The sequence below is a fragment of the Dysidea avara genome, chromosome 14 (assembly GCF_963678975.1).
Source record: "Dysidea avara chromosome 14, odDysAvar1.4, whole genome shotgun sequence".
NCBI lineage: Eukaryota > Metazoa > Porifera > Demospongiae > Dictyoceratida > Dysideidae > Dysidea > Dysidea avara.
The window spans coordinates 5,425,418-5,448,805 of NC_089285.1; the positions used below are offsets into that span (position 1 = coordinate 5,425,418).

General features: G+C 38.3%; 1 protein-coding gene across 1 annotated transcript in view; it reads right to left on the bottom strand.

The window, feature by feature from the left end:
- The window catches only part of LOC136243983 (notchless protein homolog 1-like), a 63,832-nt gene that overhangs the window by 13,790 nt on the left and 26,654 nt on the right, over nucleotides 1-23,388 (bottom strand). Inside the window, exons 3-9 of the mRNA XM_066035516.1 lie at nucleotides 17,652-17,728; nucleotides 16,632-16,729; nucleotides 16,207-16,243; nucleotides 15,298-15,435; nucleotides 14,836-15,002; nucleotides 14,216-14,258; nucleotides 13,545-13,644 (exon numbers count right to left, since the gene is read on the bottom strand). Coding sequence (XP_065891588.1) covers nucleotides 13,545-13,644; nucleotides 14,216-14,258; nucleotides 14,836-15,002; nucleotides 15,298-15,435; nucleotides 16,207-16,243; nucleotides 16,632-16,729; nucleotides 17,652-17,728 — 660 coding nt within the window. The remainder of the gene's footprint in view (nucleotides 1-13,544; nucleotides 13,645-14,215; nucleotides 14,259-14,835; nucleotides 15,003-15,297; nucleotides 15,436-16,206; nucleotides 16,244-16,631; nucleotides 16,730-17,651; nucleotides 17,729-23,388) is intronic.

Genomic DNA, 23,388 nt, shown 5'->3' on the forward strand with positions numbered 1-23,388 from the left:
GTTGGCAGTCTCCACAACATTTATCTGCTTTCTTTACAGGTGTTCACTGCATTCAACTTGGGTGGTGATGCCTGGCTACACAGGCAAACTACTACTAACTCCTCATGTGTACACTTGTCCAAAGATGCTTAGGTGGTAGTATTGCTCATCTCTCAGCAGTGTGACATCAAAATTCTTGTTTCATTTTGTATGTATCACATCAATTATTTATGAATATATGAACAATGTTGTGACTTGTAATACACAAATGGCGAAGAAAAAACGTGTAACAACTTTTGATTTTTCATGTGTATCCTCAGGGATTGTGTCATGCAGTTATGAAACCAGCCCCATATGACATGACCAATAATGAGATAAAGTAATTAGTTAAGTAAATCTTTGGTAAGGCTTCTAACTACTATATCTAAGGTTTCCAGTGCTATACTGCCGCCATAACAGCTGATAGTTTTAGTAGCTATGTTATCAGCAGTGTGGGAATCTGTAATCTCACAATTTGCAAGACAAAAACTCTTCATCTTCCATTCATCACTATGCGAGCAGTCACAGCCATATAGGAATGGCAATGGCACCCAGTCCACATATCCGTGGTCAATGAACAGCAGCTAGCATTACTCAACAAACCTGCAACGGACGCCTTAACAGTTTTGTACTTGGCAGGTAACAATACTTGAGTAAAGTGGGCATGAAAAGAAGCCTTGTTGTACCTTGGATCCAGTGTCTGCAGCAGTTGAAGAAACGGAAAACTGTCAACTGTAGCCAATGGTTCCATGTTTTTGCACTCATATTCCATCACCGACTCCTCACAATGCTTAAAACGCTAGCTACCTCAAGCGTAGAGACTTTTCGTGAAATACAGTGTTCCTTTTCTTAGACTTGGATGTTGACGGAGACAGAGCTGACTTACTAATAAGCGCGAACTCTTCATCGTAACTGTACATAAGATATAAGTTAGATTCGTTGTATTTCCCAAGTAGGGTAAAGTCTGTGAGCAAACCTAGGAGGTCACTTCCCTCCTGTTCGCTATTTTCCCATTTTCATCACTTCTGAAACCAAAATAATGCCAAATTTTGCTAATTCCAGTAGGGAGCAGTACTAAGTTGGAAGCCATTTTACAAAACGTGGTTATAACACATGCACATGTGCTATCATATCATGACATAAGCTTTTTGTTAATCACAATCATGATATACATGATATAATCAATTAATTGATATTATCACACATCAATAGAGAGTAATGAGGTAGTGGCCTATACAGACACGAAGAAAATATTTGATGATTTCACTAGTGAATCAGATGACAAGAAACTCCAAATGAAAGCTTTAATCTAGATTCCAAATATCCCCCTTAATGAAAGATTTGTAAAGTTTTTGGTAACCGATACACTACCACATGATGGTGTCACATTATTCGGAAAATCCCAACCAGACATCACTATTAACGAGGATACATGAAAGGTGACCAAGTCATGGGTACTTCCATTAATCTTTGCCGATTTTGAATGTACAGTAGTAAACAACCACCGGCAAGACCATAGGTTACTAACTATTTAGTAACCCCACCACAGGTTTCTATTGGATTTAGTAACCTCAGACATCAAAGGAAATATTACGTAAAAATTTCTAAGTGATGATATACTGTTATTTGTGATATAATATTATTGCCATGCATGACTGTACAACCAAACATGACACCTAGTGTGTAGCTGGAAGGCACACTTTGTGTTGGGAGAAGGTTTGTGATGGATGCAGCATGGAACTACAATGCACACATTAAAACACTCAACATCATTACTAAGGTCACTTTCTTACTAGATGCACTGACATGTGACCACACATGCTTTTATGGCCAACTGTGACCCTCCAAATGGGAAATTTTAGGTTAGTGTATATAATAAGGTCAACTACATGTTCTCCAGTAAGTGCTGTTTAAATAATATTGTATTTCACTGTACTGTACCTACCTGTCATTCTAGCCAATGGTTTCTTGCCGGTGGATGATTGTCATAGGAGCAGTGTAAAGTCATCACATCCCGACACAAGTAGTTCTTCACTGATCACTTCCTAATATGGTAATAACCAATGTACCATCAGTACTTGAAGACATTTCACCAATAAACACAGATATGCATGAGAGATCATATAACATTTCTAGCCAGAGAACTACTACACAATAGTATTTTAAAAAATTGTAAATTTAAAAATGAAGTAGGGATCTATGCAACAAAAAGTAGTAAAACAAGAGATGAATGATGGTATTACAGCATACTGTAGCTCAGTGGGGAAAGCCCCTACTTTGGCATTGAGTAAAATATAGCCAATGTGCCAAAGTAGGGACTTTCCCACTGAGCTATGCTGTAATACCATCATTCATCTCTTGTTTCACTACTATAGATCTCTACTTCATTTTCAATTTAAAAAAAAATACTAGTTTGTTTAGTTTTTGTTGTAGTACAGCTAGCTACAATGTAACTACTGTTCTATTAGAATATCATACATAACTGTTGTATTAGAGTATATCGAGTCAGCCAAGAGGTGTGCAGCTAGCTAAATCAATAAGGGGTGAGGTCATTTTGTTTACTGTTAAGTAAACAACTAGATTGTTAAGAGATGTGGTCTCCGTACTCTATCACTAGTAGTCCACATAGATCTTTAATTGATGGGCGGGTCATAAACCTATCACGAACAGGATCCTAATTGCAGACTTGCACATACAGTGCATCTAGTCTTATAGTAGCGCCAGAACTGAAGCGCTTCTGAAGTCAAGCTCTGAAATTATCTCGGAAATAATTCTGTGGTGTCTATATATGTTGCTGAAAGAAAGTGTTGATACGGAAAATTAACGCCCATGAACGATAGATCACAAGATCACGCCCATTCTTTATTCTACGTATTATCGATCTATCGATCGAGACCACAATGACCACGCCCTTTTACGTTAGATGTATTTGTGACCAAACACCTTCAAGTTGGTAGGCTGATTCGAAACACTCTAGTCTAATCATGTCTAGATTTTCGAGAGATAATCTTTGGTCTAATAATCGATCGAAACCACGATGACCACACCCTTTTGGTCAAGCACAACTGACTCGAGATACTCTAATACAGCAGTCACCCTAATAGAACAGTCACATGTTTATAGCTAACTATATGCTTTAACAACTAGTATATTAAAAATTATAAATTTAAAAATGAAGTAGGGATCCAAGTGATAAAAAGTAGTGAAACAAGAGATGAACAATGGTAGCTATTACAGTATAGCTCAGTGGGAAATCCATACTTTGGCAATGAACATAAAATAATTGTTATACCATGCCAAAGTAGGGATTTCCCACTGAGCTATACTGTAATAGCTACCATTGTTCATCTCTTGTTTCACTACTTTTTATCACTTGGACTCCTACTTCATTTTTAAATTTATAATTTTTAATATACTAGTTATTAAGGGTGGTAGAGGGAAATGAGGTGGACAATTTCACACATTTCACTCACCTTGCCAGCTTTACATCCTGATGCAATCTTCTTCCCATCTGGTGACCAAGCAATACTGAGGATCCAGTGGGAGTGAGCTGTGTATGTAGGATGGGAGAGAAAGATGATCAACTCTTTAGTATGTTCATTATATGTATAAATAACAACTAAGGTAGCACCAAATTATGTTAGCTGTGCAGTGACTATTCTGAGCAGTGCAGGAATAATTGTGAACCAGCTACATATGTAGTAATAAATAAGGAGATGTAGTTGGTGGAGGGAAGCTATTGTCAGCAGGCAGTTCCCCTGTTTTTTCTCTTGGTCTTCGACTTTCAGCTAGGCCATGCCATCACCAAGCTATACCTCCAGCCCCCCTTAAATAAAGGTGTCTCCTCTGTCCCTGGTATCAACTGTATAAATGTGACCGGGCCTGCGATAATAGGGCATGTGGGCACATGATTTTTGCCTACTTTTTCACACTTTCATCACTCATAACATTTATTACCATTATGCTATGGTATTGCAATTTTCAGCTCTTAGTCAGCATTTAATTGGCATCATGATGCAAGTTACAGACTGCACAAATACTATTCCAGTACTGAGATATGACCTGAAGAGTGATGGGTTGTAGTCTGTACCCACATGCCCTGTTTTCGCAGGCCCAGTCACAAATGTTAGTAAAATGCATTTATAACTTGCTAGCCACGAGTAACTTTTACTTGTGGTATATACCCAACTTTGGATAGTAACTACAGATTAACACTTGACTGTTGTTATCACAAATAAAGCAATACCGGGTTGATTAAAAGTGTGTTATTAGTTCACTGTCAGGATACCATGAAATACCGGATACCAGGGTATTTTCTCAATACCTAATACCATGATCAAAATTGCCATACCACCCAAAACTAGTTTGTATATACTATTGCATATTAATGATTTGTATTATACAGCTATGGAGACTATTATATGATTGTATCCTTGTTATACACAGTGTCTACCATGTGATCTTCAACACATGTACACAGTACACACTATACTATACACACCTTTACAAACATGATGAGGAGTCTCAGTATTGGTATCCCATAATCTAACAGTACAGTCACCTGATCCACTAGCTAGACACCTGTACAACATATGATAAGTTATATGAACACACACACACAACACACACACAACACACACTATACTTACAGTACACACACAGATACACTTGTATGTCCTTTGCAGTAATTGGTTTTAAAAGAACCCAATTATAATACTGATGATGGAACTGGACTGTAGTTACAATCATTAACTGAGAAAACCATACATAACCATGGAACAGGTAACTACTACACAATATTTTGATATAAACAACTTGGCAGCTTTAGCTCATGTGGTAGTCAGTGTAATGGTGTAATAATCAGACAATTATAAATGTACGTAATTCTATGCTATCAAGATAACTTTTAACAGTGACCTGGAATAAGCTATTGCACGGTATGATACAGAAGTACACACACATCCATTATATAAACTTCCAACATTTCATACATACACAATGTCCTACACACACTCACCTTCCATCAGGACTAAATGATACTGCTATGACAGCCTCACTGTGACCTGTGTGTAACAACAGGAACATAGTAATCACTATCAATATGAAGTGCTCTTTAGCATACAAGTTCATAGTATTATCTAGGTCAAGCCAATTATTGACTAAGAAGCCTTTTAACCAGTTTTGCCCACCCACTTGGTAAACCATAAATTACCCCTGCTGACAAGTGTTAACATCATAACATCACCTCAAAGCATGTGTAAATATGTGATTGTAATAACTGTTATTGTAAGGAAGGATGTTGATGGTCACTTTGGTACCACCCTAACAGGCATGTTTAGTGCCATGATGTCTGCTAATTTACAATCAGACAATAACCAGTCAATATCCAATTATTCACCTTCCAATAACCGGTTTTATTAAACTCTGCAGGTTCACAGCACTATTTACTGCCACCACTAAAATGTTCTATTATTCCGTATTCTTCTGTTATTTTCTGGTTATTCTTGTATACTGTACAGACTCAGTAAAAACCATCTTGCATGGGTGTCAGCTCACATGACAGTGTGCTATCAAGTCAACACAAATTCACATTTTGTGCCATTCCTGCAACTTGTAAGATCAAGGTACAAGCTAAAGTATGCTATCACGTAGTTCGCTATGGTTGTGCCAGGCAAATAATGATTAAAAAGCTGCTGATCTCATAATGAAATAGACTGCTTACCTGTATGCAAATATATTTGGAGTGGCCTTAGCTGTTTCCTGAAATACACCAGTACATAAAGTGAGCTACACAATCTATGGAATCAACAAGCATATACTATTGCACACACTACAAATGAACATACACACAGACAGACACACCTGGCACATTACTGGTACACCTCGTCACTGCTTGAGCCTTAAACCTGGCCCGTGGTTGGTATTGTATCTCAACCAGCTTCTCTGTTTGGACATCTTCTAACTGTTCCAGTGTCTCTCTCCTTCAGGCTCTTTTCTATCCAATGATATCACCAAAAAAATTTAAAGATCTTATCTTGTGAAATAACAAATTGAACTACAATATCAGCAACCAAGTTTGTTGAGTCTGGCAAATACAGACACACAGCATATGGGCAATTCCATAAAAATGTCAACCAAGACCTTAAAATTTAAAAGTGTATTTGGAGTAAATCCTACTTAAATCTAGATACATGATGTTCCCTATTATATTGTTTATAGCCAAATATGGTCAACAGACAACACATGGTTCCTTTTTTAATAAGCATCATGACACCTAATGACATCACACTTTACTGGCACTTTGTGCTATTTTAGAACGTATGCATCCCTACTGTGCTCAAGATACCATAATGGAAATGCACAGTAGGGATATAACACTTCTTATTGTTTTACTGTGATTTAATATCATGTACTACTCCAGCTTGTTTCAGTACTTTTTATCGATGTGCTATAGTCCCTACTCTAGTTGAAAATTCCTGTGTACTTGTTTGTTATATTTTTTGTAAACAATTATTATGACTGGTGAACCCACGCATACTGCATTTAAAATGACGCTGTGCACGCCAATTATCATCTGAAAAGTGACGTATCCATTACGCTTCATTGTCAGCTATGTTCAACTCGTTACACAGCATTTCAGATACCTTCACTAACATGGCGGGAAGGAAGGAAGTAGAATACGTAAAAGATGCTTCATGCAGCCGAACCTCCCATTATGCATGGTGATGTGAAAATGTGAGATGAAATAATTATGGTAATGAAACATTTTTTTAAAGTTTATCCTGTCAGACGTAACATTAAAATCTTTGAGCTAATTTGGTTTCTCCCAAGAAATACCACAAATAACAGATGGACGATCTGTGATCGCTGCTGCTTTGGTTTCTCATTCATCAGGATACGCAGCACCTGAAACTGACATGGCATATGTTTCTGTAAAAGCAGACATGCACATTTATGGATAGGTGAGTGTGAGCATGTGAGTGAGAATCCAACAACACACTTCACTTGCTATTTTGTCCACTTGTAGGTATTTCTTGCAACATACATGGGTAAACAGGCATATGACAAACACCAAAGTTGGTATGAATACCGTATCATTTATTTGCAGTGTACTCACTATGTGTGTGTGTATGTGTATGTGTGTGTGTGTGTGTGTGTGTGTGTGTGTATAACTTTGGCTCGTCCGCTGTCTGTGTTACAGATCAGGTGTATGGTTTGTAATAAGTACAGCAAATGTCTGTATGCAGAATGTTGGTAATAATCACACCCAAACATGAGTTTTACTGCTCATGGCAAATTACATCTAACATCTAGCTTCAATAGAACAACCACTAGATGGTATGATATTAATAGAAGATAAGGTCAGATTGTTCCACAGCATGTTCTTCATGATACTAAAGGATGGATGGGACAGGACATTGACATGAAAGATATTGCAGAATGCCTGTGGCCAGGGCCGTGCCATCAGGTTATGAATATCATACATGGATTGAAGGTACGATATGCAATGATACATCCTGATACTCTGATGTATGAATAATTACTGTACTTGCTAAAACATGTAAATGATGTATGTCTGATACTCATGGGTTATTATTGGATATAACACATTTAGGTAAAGAGGAGCATTGGAGACAAGTTACGATCAGTTTTGGCACAGTTTCATTATGCATATGAAGTCAGAAAATTTAAAGGCTAAAGGATATTATTTAACGTGTAAATCTATGTCCTGGAATTCCATTGAAAAATGATGTATTTTTTGAAAGAGAAGATGAGGCACAAAATATGTGTGCTCATGACATTATGGTATATTTAAATTGTAGCGTATTGCAGGTCATGCCAGAAGTGGTGGACCAGCAAAGCTGAAACTAGAGCAATTTACACAGGCACTCAGTGATCCCAGTTCTGGTCCAACACATCCAACCTTGATAGGCTCATGGAAACAGTCGGTGGTAAATGCTGAACATTCGTTCAGTCCTAAGCTTGCAACATTCATGAAAAACAAAGGATATGATTTTGAATGGTATATCACGATTATGTGGACTTCGCCAGCAATGAAAGAGGATGGTCCATCTTGCAAGTATAACTACCAATTTCTCCAGATGCTACTGACGGATCTGATGCCCTAGTATAATAAAAGATATGATTTTAGTCTACTGGTGGTGAACAGGCATCAAAGACTTTTATTGGCCAATTTAGACGTATACTCTCTGTTTTATTTGTGGAATTTCAGCACTGCGTTAGGTTATTCGAAGGAGACTCTGATAGCACTTGTTAGGCTGACAATAGCAAAGACAGGAGTGTACTATCAGTAGGAAACTATTGGAACACCCAAGAACAAGCAGTACAGACGATGTTGGATGCTTCTTCAGCATGACGCGTGATAGCATTGGCAACATTTTTCTGCCAAGGAAGTAAAATTTGGAATGAGGAAAAATGTTTGTGAATTTTTGAAGCGAATTGATCCTGCACTACCATTTTATTACCACACTTTCACATACCAGGTATAATGAGGGCCCTCACCCTGAATTTGACAAACCACCTAAGAAGGCAAAGGACATACGTGTTCCTAGAAGAGAACAACCTGCTGCATCCACTCCATGGCATGCTACTATGCCAGTTAGCAGCCTATCAGTTAGGTCCAAATTTAATAATGTGCCTTTGGAATTACCTCCCCCACCTAGTGACCTGTATTTTTATTAGTGCTGTGAACCTGCAGAGTTTACTAAAACCGGTTGGAAGGTGAATAATTGGATATTGACATAATGGTACTCGACAAGCCATGTTTAGTGACCATCAACATCCTGCCTTACAATAACAGTTATTACAATTGCATATTTACACATTCTTTGAGGTTAGGTTATGATGTTAACAGGGGTAATTTATGATTTACCAAGTGGATGGGAAAAACTGGTTTAAAGGATTCTTAGCCAATAATTGGCTTGACCTAGACAATAACAGTTAATAACCGGTTTTTCCATACTGGTTGGCAACACTAATTTTTATATTCTGATTCACAGAGAAATGATTGAATTGAATAGTGTATAATTATAGCATTATAAAAATCACTAGATATAAAATCACATCAAAAATTTAACGTGGCGTGTACTTCAGCTGGCCACTCTTCACGCTTTGTAATGTTAAGTATCCAGGTCCTGATTTTGACGACACCAAATATTTGGCCAAGCAAAATTCACATTGGTGATCAGATGTCTATTCACAGCATCATGAAATGAGCCCAGCACTTCGTGAACTACATATCCTATTCAGCCAGTCTTCATCAGTCCAACATTTAACAGCCATAGCTTTACTGTCAAATGGGTTTGTTGATGACTCACTGGAACCACATCTCAACCACCAACAAAGGAAAGTGAGACTGTAAAGAATACAAAACGATATTTTTAAATAAATTTTTAAGTGGTCATATCTCAAAGGGAGATCATTAGAATGGGCTAAATTTAGGTGTGATAAAGTTTAGTAGAGTCCATGTCTCTTCCAAATTTCACAAAAATCCAAGAGGGTCGAGATTTGGTATGGAATGACCTCTTGTAAGAAAGAGTGAAAACTCCGCAACTGAAAATAATTGGGTGTTTCTCTGAGTAACAAAGCACCACAAAGGCCATATGACTGTGTGACCTTTCAATAACCTGGATTAGTATGTCAGTTTACACATGTACAGAGTCTACAGGATCAGAAATGTACTACTGATTTCTAGGATAATTGCTAAGCTGGCTAGCATATCATAGTTTCACTATAGAAGGTATGTCATACCATGCAATGATGAGTTACATCTGTTACTGACAGGGTTATAGAGAATATGATTAGTGGAGCAAAGCAAGTGACAGATGTAGAGATGCTGTTATGGTCCAATGATGCAGAGGTTAATTGCCACAATAAGAAACTGGAGTCACTTTTTACATTAAATTGTTGTCAAGTGACAACCACATTGATAGGATCAGATAGGAAAGAATGTTACAATCTTCACCATCCAAAATACATGAAATGTTAACAATCGTATTATAAAAACTGAAGACCATGGGAGTTAAGTACACAGATAAGCATGTTTTAAAACCAGTGGGCGTGCTCCCGGTTCACTGACAAGCTGGTTTTCTAAAAAAAAACTGTGTATCCCATGTTTAATATTAGTACCCATGTGAGCAAAACATTGTTACTAAAATTACTTGTGTGGGATAAAAAATCCTGTACATTAAAGTTGAGATATTGAAACTACTTTATATAATATGGGTAAAGCCACAAAAAACACTCTGAATGCTTTTACTACTTGGCTTTACCATAAACAAATATCATAACAAGTAAAACCTTCCTTCATGTGATCCAACATTTTGGCTATTACTCATGAGTTTTAGGATGGTAATGGTCATTATTGAGCCAGTAGTTAATACAGAATGATAGTGTACAGCAGCCTGGCTTAGATGAAAATGTGAAGTGACTCTATAAGACAAATATTTGTGGAGTACTTTTGCTGGCGACAATGGCATATCTCAAAAGGAGCATGACATGTTGGGCTGAGTGAGTATTAGTATGGCATTTGCTGTTGCAAGACCAGCATGTTTTGACGTGTGAGACTTATTTCTCGACAGTGCTCAATGTTGTTCAGTAAATTCTCGAACAATACGCTCTTCTTTCCTAGCTTCTTTCTCAACTCAGGCAATAACTAAAAGATGACAAGTGCTAAGGAGGCAGTGCAGACACTAAAGCTGTAGTTGTTCTCACATCCATGACAATGTACATGGCAGAATTACACCACAACGTAAACTTCTATTAATGGTCTTCAGTTCAGCTGGAATACAACCTCCTTGTGTTCTAAAAGAGGTAGAGCTTATCAGTAGTGTGTGTATATAAAGTATATCATTGAGTATTAATCAACTTGACTGCCCTGCTACTATGTGCTGAACTAAAATTCAAGAATTTGATTGTGGGGCTGGATGGGTTTATTACCAGCCAATCTGGTGATGTTCTTTGCCAGTTATTTCTGTAAAGGTCAACAGATTGTTAGTAACCTGTAAAGGTGCTTTAACTATAATGGTTGTTATACAATACTCAGCCTAAGACCATCTTATACCGGCTTCCCTAACTTTGTGGTCCAAATTAATACTCATACAATTTTGCAAGTGTTTATAAACTATGTATAATAATTTAGATATACAGTCATCTGTAATGGTAACCATAATTCCACCTCACTCAAAGCAGTGTACACTTTCCATACAAAGGGTTGATCACGGCTGTAGTTTATGGCAGATGCTTGGCACTAGTACTGTATCATATGTTGGATATACAAAGTTATGGGAGTATTCATCAGTAATGCATAGGAACTTAGCCTCTTCATAAACAAACTAGAGTTGGATGTAACCTTATGTACTCGAAGTAGGACAACTCATTCTTCTCAGCTTGGTCAGTAGTTACGGTGTGTTCGTCAGCAGTCTCCACAACATTTATCTGCTTTCTTTACAGGTGTTCACTGCATTCAACTTGGGTGGTGATGCCTGGCTACACAGGCAAACTACTACTGACTCCTCATGTGTACACTTGTCCCAAGATGCTTAGGTGGTAGTATTGCTCATCTCTCAGCAGTGTGACATCAAAATTCTTGTTCCATTTTGTATGTATCACATCAATTATTTATGAATATATGAACAATGTTGTGACTTGTAATACACAAATGGCGAAGTAAACGTGTACCAACTTTTGATTTTTCATGTGTATCCTCAGGGATTGTGTCATGCAGTTATGATGAAACCAGCCCCATATGACATGACCTAATGAGATAAAGTAATTAGTTAGGTAAATCTTTGGTAAGGTTTCTAACTACTATATCTAAGGTTTCCAGTGCTATACGGCCACCAGTGCTATACGGCCACCAGTGCTATACGGCCACCAGTGCTATACGGCCACCAGTGCTATACGGCCACCAGTGCTATACGGCCACCAGTGCTATACGGCCACCAGTGCTATACGGCCACCAGTGCTATACGGCCACCATAATAGCTGATAGTTTAGTAGATATGTTATCAGCAGTGTGGGAATCTGTAATCTCACAATTTGCAAGACAAAAACTCTTCATCTTCCATTCATCACTATGCGAGCAGTCACAGCCATATAGGAACGGCAATGGCACCCAGTCCACATATCCGTGGTCAATGAACAGCAGCTAGCATTACTCAACAAACCTGCAACGGAGACCTTAACAGTTTTGTACTTGGCAGGTAACAATACTTGAGTAAAGTGGGCATGAAAAGAAGCCTTGTTGTACCTTGGATCCAGTGTCTGCAGCAGTTGAAGAAATGGAAAACTGTCAACTGTAGCCAATGGTTCCATGTTTTTGCACTCATATTCCATCATCGACTCCTCACAATGCTTAAAATGCTGGCTACCTCAAGCGTAGAGACTTTTTGTGAAATACAGTGTTCCTTTTTCTTAGACTTGGATGTTGACGGAGACAGAGCTGACTTACTAATAAGCGCGAACTCTTCATCGTAACTGTACTTAAGATGTAAGTTAGATTCATTGTATTTTCCAAGTAGGGTAAAGTCTGTGAGAAAACCTAGCAGATCACTTCCCTCCTGTTCGCTATTTTCCCATTTTCATCACTTCTGAAACCAAAATAATGCCAAATTTTGCTAATTCTAGTAGGGAGCAGTACTAAGTTGGAAGCCATTTTACAAAACGTGGTTATAACACATACCCATGTGTTATCACTACATAAGCTTTTTGTTAATCTCAATCATGATATACATGATATAATCAATTAATTGATATTATCACACATCAATAGAGAGTAATGAGGTAGTGGCCTATACAGACACGAAGAAAATATTTGATGATTTCACTAGTGAATCAGATGACAAGAAACTCCAAATGAAAGCTTTAATCTAGATTCCAAATATCCCCTTTAACAAAAGATTTGTAAAGTTTTTGGTAACCGATACACTACCACATGATGGTGTCACATTATTCGGAAAATCCCAACCAGACATCACTACTAACGAGGATACATGAAAGGTGACTAAGTCATGGGTGCTTCCATTAATCTTTGCCGATTTTGAATGTACAGTAGTAAACAATCACCGGCGTGACCACAGGTTACTAACTGTTTAGTAACCCCACCACAGGTTTCTATTGGATTTAGTAACTTCAGACATCAAAGGAAATATTACGTAAAAATTTCTAAGTGATGATATACTGTTATTTGTGATATAATATTATTGCCATGCATGACTGTACAACCAAACATGACACATAGTGTGTAGCTGGAAGGCACACTTTGCGTTGGGAGAAGGTTTGTGATGGATGCAGCATGGAACTACAATGCACACATTAAAACACTCAACATCATTACTAAGGTCACTTTCTTACTAGATGCACTGACATGTGACCACACATACTTTTATGGCCAACTGTGACCCTCCAAATGGGAAATTTTAGGTTAGTGTATATAATAAGGTCAACTACATGTTCTCCAGTAAGTGTTGTTTAAACAATATTGTATTTCACTGTACTGTACCTACCTGTCATTCTAGCCAATGGTTTCTTGCCGGTGGATGATTGCCATAGGAGCAGTGTAAAGTCATCACATCCCGACACAAGTAGTTCTTCACTGATCACTTCCTAATATGGTAATAACCAATGTACCATCAGTACTTGAAGACATTTCACCAATAAACACAGATATGCATGAGAGATCATATAACATTTCTAGCCAGAGAACTACTACACAATAATATTTTTAAAAATTGTAAATTTAAAAATGAAGTAGGGATCTATGCAACAAAAAGTAGTAAAACAATAGATGAATGATGGTATTACAGCATACTGTAGCTCAGTGGGGAAAGCCCCTACTTTGGCATTGAGTAAAATATAGCCAATGTGCCAAAGTAGGGACTTTCCCACTGAGCTATGCTGTAATACCATCATTCATCTCTTGTTTCACTACTATAGATCTCTACTTCATTTTCAATTTAAAAAAAAAAAAACTAGTTTGTTTAGTTTTTGTTGTAGTACAGCTAGCTACAATGTAACTACTGTTCTATTAGAATATCATACATGACTGTTGTATTAGAGTATATCGAGTCAGCCAAGAGGTGTGCAGCTAGCTAAACCAATAAGGGGTGAGGTCATTTTGTTTACTGTTAAGTAAACAACTAGATTGTTAAGAGATGTGGTCTCCGTACTCTATCACTAGTAGTCCACATAGATCTTTAATTGATGGGCGAGTCATAAACCTATCACGAACAGGATCCTAATCGCAGACTTGCACATACAGTGCATCTAGTCTTATAGTAGCGCCAGAACTGAAGCGCTTCTGAAGTCAAGCTCTGAAATTATCTCGGAAATAATTCTGTGGTGTCTATATATGTTGCTGAAAGAAAGTGTTGATACGGAAAATTAACGCCTCGATATGGTTACGTTGGATGAAGAAGACAAGCAGCTTGATTAAAGGTAAAAGAAAAGACAAGGTGCAGAGGGCCTACAATCATCGGAACCCCAAAAGGTACATCCCACTGGTGAGTTTGTTATTGTGGCATAAAATAGTAGCTGTGTGTTGCTTCATTTGGCCTCTAGTTTTGCAACTGTGGTCAGTGAGTCTAAAAGTTTTAGCGATTTTTAAAAATTCTGTATCCGGCCAGCTGTGAGTGTTTTGTTATGTTTAATGCTGTATTGTTTATTATATGGACTAGTACTACTCCGTAAAGGTGATTTTCGTCGCATGAAATGTCTCTAGAATGATTTTTAAAGGCAGAATTTTGGGTGGCATGCAAAATTTTCACCACGATCCCTACTTAATCAGTACTATCGTACCATTTGATACCTTCTGGTTTAGACAGTCTGTCATTAGCTGGTTCATATGGTCCAGTCCTTAACACATAGTCAGTGTAGAGACATAGTGTGTTCACCTGACAGGAGCTCACATGATCCAACACCACTAACCCAGTGACCATGTCCTGATAGTGTCCTACATAATATTCCTATGGAAGGGGAAATATGTCAAATCTGTAATGTGGGTATGGATAATTAATACATGCAGACACACACACACACACACACACACACACACACACACACACACACACACACACACACACACACACACACACACACACACACACACACACACACTCCACACGCATGCACTAGTACAATACACACACAAAACACACTACACACGCGCACAGACATACATACACAAACACACGCAAATACTACACACTACACTACACACCACACACGTACACGCACACTACACACACACTCTCTCTACACTTTCACGGTCCTATCTTGTGATGAGGTATATATCAGTCCCTCTCCTCCCCATCGTACACAAGTCACTGACTGACTGTGACCAGTTAATATCATCACTGAATGAGCCAGCCTTGTATCCCATATGTGAACTGTACTATCCTATAGTGTGGAGTACATACACTACTATCCTATAGTGTGGAGTACATACACTACTATCCTATAGTGTGGAGTACATACACTACTATCCTATAGTGTGGAGTACATACACTACTATCCTATAGTGTGGAGTACATACACTACCATCCTATAGTGTGGAGTACATATACTACTATCCTATAGTGTGGAGTACATACACTACTATCCTATAGTGTGGAGTACATATACTACTATCCTATAGTGTGGAGTACATACACTACTATCCTATAGTGTGGAGTACATATACTACTATCATATAGTGTGGAGTACATACACTACGTGTGGAGTACATACACTACCATCCTATAGTGTGGAGTACATACACTACCATCCTACAGTGTGGAGTACATACACTACTATCCTATAGTGTGGAGTACATACACTACTATCCTATAGTGTGGAGTACATACACTACCATCCTATAGTGTGGAGTACATACACTACCATCCTATAGTGTGGAGTACATACACTACCATCCTATAGTGTGGAGTACATATACTACTATCATATAGTGTGGAGTACATACACTACTATCCTATAGTGTGGAGTACATACACTACCATCCTATAGTGTGGAGTACATATACTACTATCATATAGTGTGGAGTACATACACTACTATCCTATAGTGTGGAGTACATACACTACCATCCTATAGTGTGGAGTACATACACTACTAATAATACATACAGTATATTATTCATTTCGTACTATACAATCGTGTTCTGACACTGACCTTAGATGAGCTGGCCAACAGACGACAGTCAGGATCCCTACCAGGAATTATGTACCATAAAATATTATGTACTTATCAATGCAAAATAGTGTATACAAACACAGGCTGTTATGATCGCAGTACACAAAGTGTTATAACTACCAACACAATTAATGATAAATGTATGCAAGGACCAAAAGTTGAAAGCAAGCATAAAGCTTGTACAGCTTCTGCAAAAAAATGTTACAGTGGTGGTTAGGCCTATGCAGCTTCCAAAAGTAGCTAATTGACTATACCTTCCGTTGGCATCACAATAAAAGCTAATGGAGGTAAAAGCTAAGTCCACACCAATCATTTCCAACAGTATGACTTCACATTTACAATTCAGTCTCACAACTATATGCAGAACATCTACACATGGTCTGCATATGAGCTTACTTGCTTACTGATGCATTGGTCTCCATGACAACCATGTTATCCACTGTCTGTGGCCAGTTAGGGAATTTCCCAATTGTTTACCAGTTACTGATTCCCATATACACACCTGTAGATAGTATGATAAACTGATAACAATTGTATCATGGTCTCTAGAAGAGAAATTTTCCCTTAAAAATTGGATATGTCTCACACTGTATAGTAGGGTATTAACATACTGTGTATAAATGTGTAGTAAAGTGGAACCTCTCTTAATGGTCACCTGAGTTGGGTGGTCACCTTAGCAAAATTACCACGTGACTCTATGGTCCAAACCGATTCCTAAACAGTTTGTACAGAAATAGTTTGCATTAAGCGGTCACCCATATGACACGTATAACAACACTTCGTTATACAAAAAGCCTCTCACAATGTGGCCATGCAGCAACAGTCATAATGGTGAGTAAACTAGTTACACTACTTTATACTTCTATAACATTTATACTCACAATTGTGTTCTGTATAGATAAGCTTATAGCCACTCCATGGCTTTAATTGTCTCTTCCGTGATTCTAAGTAAAGCTCACCTCACAATATGTTAATTACCTCGGAATTTACAATTATTGTGTAGTTTCCAGGTAAATGTCTTTTCAGTCTAAAATAAAGGTTAAACCACAGCCTTTCCTTCACTGCATGGCTTTCTAGCAAGGCAGCCTAGTGATAATGTCTCCATACAGTGGCTTCTCGCTCTTGTTAGTCATCCTTCTGCTACTTTGTTTATGTCTGTTATGTAAGTAATGGATTGAAGAGTAGGCATGAGTGAGGATAGTTATAACCACAGGAACCTTTCTATAAAGGTCAACCTTGGTTTGTGGCCTATGGCTGCTTTATAGAGATATTATATGATATTGAGTTAGGCAGCCACCTCTCTATAAAGGCCAAATATTTCTGGCCTGAAGGTGACCGCTTTAGACAGGTTCCACTGTAGTAGTAAGAGTATTATTAAGGGTGGTAGAGGGAATGAGGTGGACAACTTCACACATTTCACTCACCTTGCCAGCTTTACAACCTGATGTAATCTTCTTCCCATCTGGTGACCAGGCAATACTGAGGATCCAATGGGAGTGAGCTACATGTATGTAGAGCAAGAGAGAAAGATAAGATACTACATCAACCTTTTAGTATGTACACTACAATAAGGTACCACTCAATTGTGTTAGCTATACAAGCACATTTCAACAACAATATGAACACCTAAAATGATACTTTTGATGTGACCATTGTAGGAATTAATTGTGAACCACAGTGCTTATATTTCAGCAGTTCCTTATAAGCACAAGGACTCCACTGAGAAGATGGCATTCAGCCCTGGCACTGAGATTATGGGAGTTCACACTGATCCACAAACATGCCATAGGAGACAAGACGAAGTGTTAAGAGATCACACAAGGACTGTGTTGATAGTATGTCGACAATTGGTAGTTTTTCAGCCTCACATGCTAATGATCTCTCATCAAATTGGATTTATGCACCACCCTCTGCAGTCAGTTTTATCTGAAAAAAAAAAAACTGTCTCACACCTGGAATTCAAATACTCAAACAACAGTTAATGCCAGAAGGCAATTCCAGTACTTTATAAATGCTCAGGTCATTTATTGATCTAGCTAATTCTACCAGTATATTTGTGCTAGATTTGCTGGCATGGCCCCACAAATGGGCAGTTGAACATGACAGATTAATGGTCTAAAGTAATCACTATTGTAATTGCTTGTGGTGACACATTTACATTACCTACAGATGCCTCAGATGTGGGACTTGGGGCTGTCCTGTCAACAACCTATAATGATGTTGTTGAGTATGCAAGCAGAGCAACACAAAGCTACAAAACAGTGTCTGGCAATGATATGGGCCACTGTGAAAATTGGGTATTACCTGACCATTTGCACATTATAAACACTTGGGTCATCAAAGTCTAGCAGGGCTTGATCACAACATCTGCCCTTAGAACTTCACACATATAACTTCCAAATATTGTTCATCCTATTGGCAGACCAAACCAATAAGCTGATTCCCTACAGCCTAATGCTTTAGCATTTTAGAGGTATCACATGCTTTTGGTAGTCAATACAACAAACTGTTGCACAGAGTGGTTAAGTCCCTTCAACCAATACAGACAATGATGATCGTAGCTGACTATACTAGTCCATCTTTTGTCACAAAGTCAAGTCTTACACTACTCAACAATAGTCAGTTATTGATTGTGGAACAGGAGGAACAATCACAGCTCCTACTGCTCATGTAACTACATACCAAACATGTCACTACTGAACTGTCCTCCTTATGAGATCCTGTTTACACGTAACTGTCAGTGCCTAACTAACCAGTACTGATCTATCAGTCTGACTACAGTGAGGAGAAACTCCTTCTAGTAAAATGAGATACGTAGTATATGTCACGTGTCAGATCAGCAGAAACACTCTAATCATAAAAGAGAAAGAATATACCCAGCTAACCCTGGACAACAAGTCCTTCTAGCAATGAAGAAGCTAGGTGCACAATAGACAGCACTTTGGATGGTTACAGAAATGAAAAGGCTGTCAACTGTACTACTGAGTATAGACACTGCTAACTGTTAAGTCCATATCAAAAGAATGCACCCCCGATACACAGAATACCATGATGGAACAAGACTGGAGAACTCACCTGTTTACTTATGAGTCAGCTCAGACAACATCAACTCATTATACATTAGACATCATCTCCTCCACAACTAGACTACATCACGTGTCTACTGGACAAGTTGTCAAGACAGTTCAGAGACTTGGTAGGACACTGAAGACTCATAAGAGACATGTGATAACTGAACTGTTTGTATATACTATTGTACATTAATGGTTTGTATTATATAGCTATGGAGACTATTATATGATTGCATCCTTCTTATACACAGTGTCTACCGGCCTACTTTATTCCACGGACTGGACTAGACTGGACTCGTGGACTGAACAGGAAACAGCTTTTAAACAATAACCCAGGAATTATCCATCTCTTGCAACACTGGAGACACCACCATCGAGCTACAACTGCTGCTGCTGCTGGCTCTTCCTTACAAATCAAGACACTAGCGCATGCACTAATTAATTAGAATACACTTACAATACATGCCATACTAGCAGTGATACAGCGTGATAAAGGCTATTCTTGTAGCGTAGATGTTTTCTTTGTTGTTTTAGCACTAGTGTTACAACTGTAGAGATGAGCCAACAATTATTCTTAGCAGGTAGCTAGCTAGGTAGCACCACCAGGCAAGGTGATGGGGCTATGCAAATAATCTGACTCATCACTACAACCCCAACACTAGTGTTAAGTACTGAAGCAACAAAGGAAAACATGTACGCTACAACAATAGCCTCTGTCACGCTTTATCACTGCGAGTACACGTGTATTGTAAGTGTATTCTAATTGATTAGTGCATGCGCTAGTGTCATCTGACTTGTAAGGAAGAGCAGTACCAGCAGTTATAGCTCGATAGTGGTGTCTCCAGTGTTGCAAGAGATAGATAATGCCTGGATTATTGTTTAAAGCTGTTTCCAGCTCAGTCCACCAGTCCAGTCCAGTCCAGTCCGCTAGTCCAGTCCAGTCCGCGAGTCCAGTCCAGTCCGTGGAATAAAGTACGCCTATTACCATGTGATCTGTATCTTCAACACATGTACACAGTACACACTACACTATACACACCTTTACAAACATGATGAGGAGTCTCCGTACTGGTATCCTATAATCTAACAGTACAATCACCTGATCCACTAGCTAGACCCCTGTACAACATAATGACAAGTTATATGAACACACACACACACACATACACACACACACACACACACACACACACACACACACACAAAACTTGTACTTTACAGCAATTGGTTCAAAAGAACCCAATTGTAATACTGAGAATGGAGCTGGACTGTAATTACAATCACTAACATGCTAGTACACACATCTACATAAACTTCCAACATTTCATAAGGTCTTTATACACATACTCACCTTCTATCAGGACTAAATGATACTGCTATGACAGCCTCACTGTGACCTGTGTGTAACAACAGGAACATGAAGTGCTCTTTATCATACAAGTTCATAGTATGAACTTTTAGCTGTAGTAATAGTCTAACAGGAACATCTCTGAGACTCCTCACAAAATGTGGACATGTTTACAACTAAACACATGACATGATAATCCCAGTCCAGCATAAACACACTTCATTCGGATTTTCACAATACATTTCCTATGGAAAGCCATATAAGTACAGTGTCCATTACAGCCCTTGCCTTGTAGTGGAGCCAAACAGTGCGTGTCTGTTGTTGACACCTTTGCTGTTACCACTAATCATCTGGTTGGCTAAAATGTTAACTCTGTTGAGAAAAAACTCACTTTTAATTTTTAGCTGTTTCTCAGGATTCAGCTCAACTTATACAATCCCTTCGAATTGGAAAGGGGGCTTATCCCCATGTACATGAACAAAAATGAAGAGCAGCTTTGAGGCTTTGTCGAAAGAATTTGTGGGGAAAAACACTGCAGTCAAACTATAAAACAGTTTAGAAGATACTTCTGTGCATATGATGTTAAAAGTGGTTTGTTTAACAAGCGCTTCCTTAGCAGTGCATAGCAATGCAATTGACGAATTACAAAAACTTCATGAATTACAAAATCCGAGAATTAATGAATCTTTAAGTAATAGTATATATATTCTCTTACATGTGTTGTTATTTGTAATTGTTTGTTTATCACTGTGAGTTATTTACCTTTAGAATTAATTATGTGTTGTTGCACAACATAATAAAATAGTAATACATATTTGGTTAATTTCAGATGAGTTAGCTAGCTGCATGGCACCTGGTAGTTGAAAATCCATTTTTTTGTGTACTTGAAGCTATGCAAGACTGAATTAAATATGATGACAGTGTGGGAACCCATAAATGTAGACACGTTCATTAGAGATGTACCGATTCAACTTTTCTGAGCTTTACCGATACCAATCCAATCTAGGAAATTTATTACCGATCTATCGATATTGTACTGATCTGATATCAGTTATCTAATATGGTGACTGATCTTGTACCAGTAGTTCTTTAATAGCATTTTATAATTTCAGACTAAGCTAATTGGTCAATTGTTAGCTGAATGATGATCACAGCATTGTTACAAGAGTCAATACCAATGGTGGTCGATTACACCACCAAGACAATCAGCAGTGACAGCATCCACAGATTTTAATACATGCTCCTACCAACACTGTTAAGCAGCTGTTTGTCTCAGAGATTCTAATAGTTTAGTGTATTTGATATGGTGTAGCACTATTCATTATTTTCTGCCAAGGACCTCTGGTAAGTTCAAGGGTAAGTTTTCAGTATTTAAAACAGCTAACTCGCGCGTATTTATATAGCTTCTCGTGGAGTGGGTTATTCAAGCCCCATGCACTTTTGGGTGTCCATGTGAAAATGGTGTTATATTATGGGTTTCGATATTCCATTAGAACTTCTAAGTGTGATCAAGGTCACAGGATTAAACTTGCCAAGTACCCGTGTAGTACTATTTCCTGTCATAGGCCTAGCGCCTTTCCCACGTTGTCTGCTGTCTCGAGAGTACACACATGTAACACTACAATACCTGTATTTCATGTTCTCGACGTCTGCTAAATCAGCGCACTGCCCAGCTGTCTTCATCGCGTCCGAAATCGCACATTGTAGCATCACGTGGATTCTTACATCACATGATCACAAAGCAGACGCACGCCCATTAGGATAGCTCTCAGAGACTCAGACATAACGTATATTTTATTACTGTGCAGAAATCAAAAGAGATTATAACGAACAGGTATTAATCATATTACAAAATTGATCAAGTGTAGGGGAGTTAATTACAATGGGGGGGGGGGGGGGGGGGGGGGTGGAGCGAGATTACTTAACAGTGGAGGGGGGAAAGGAACAATTTATATGCCAGTTTATAATTGGGTAAAGTATTCTCTTCTTGAATCGTGTTAATTGGGGATCAGTGAGTTGGAGGGATGTGTAAATTTCTATTGATTATTTTATACATAATAATGAGTTTGGCTATGTTCCTTCTGGTTTGGAGGCTCTGTAGATCTAAAGACTCTAACATGTTGGTCACACTGGAGTATGGAGAAAATTTGTTGAAGCAGAATCTGGCTGCACGTCTTTGTACAGCTTCTAGTCTCTGAATGTTAACATTAGTGTGGGGGGCCTATACGGAGGAAGCATATAGTTCAAGGATTGGATGAACCATTGACTTGAAACATATCGCTTTAATATTTGGGGGACATTGTCTTAGATTACGATGCAGGATACCATTTACTTGGGCAGCTTTATTAGCAACAGACTGTATGAGGTTGTTCCATGTAAGCTTAATGTCAATTAATACTCCAAGGTATTTGGTGGTTGTAACTTCCTTGATAGAGGGATTTTTGCGATAAAGTAAGTATGAGTTATTGGGCTCTTTTTATTTGTAATATGTAAAAATTTGCATTGTGAAGGGTCAAAAGGCAATTACCATTTAAGGGTGCTCAGTACAGTTCACTTATATGGCTTCCCATAAAATTTAATTTGTTCTATAACTTGCAAATGGTTTTAGCAAATGTGACTGGGCCTGCGAAAACAGGGCATGTGGGCACAAACTACACCCTGTCACTCTACAGGTCATATCTTAGTACTGGAAAAGAATATTTCCATTCTGTAACTTGCATCATACAGCCAATTAAATGCTTA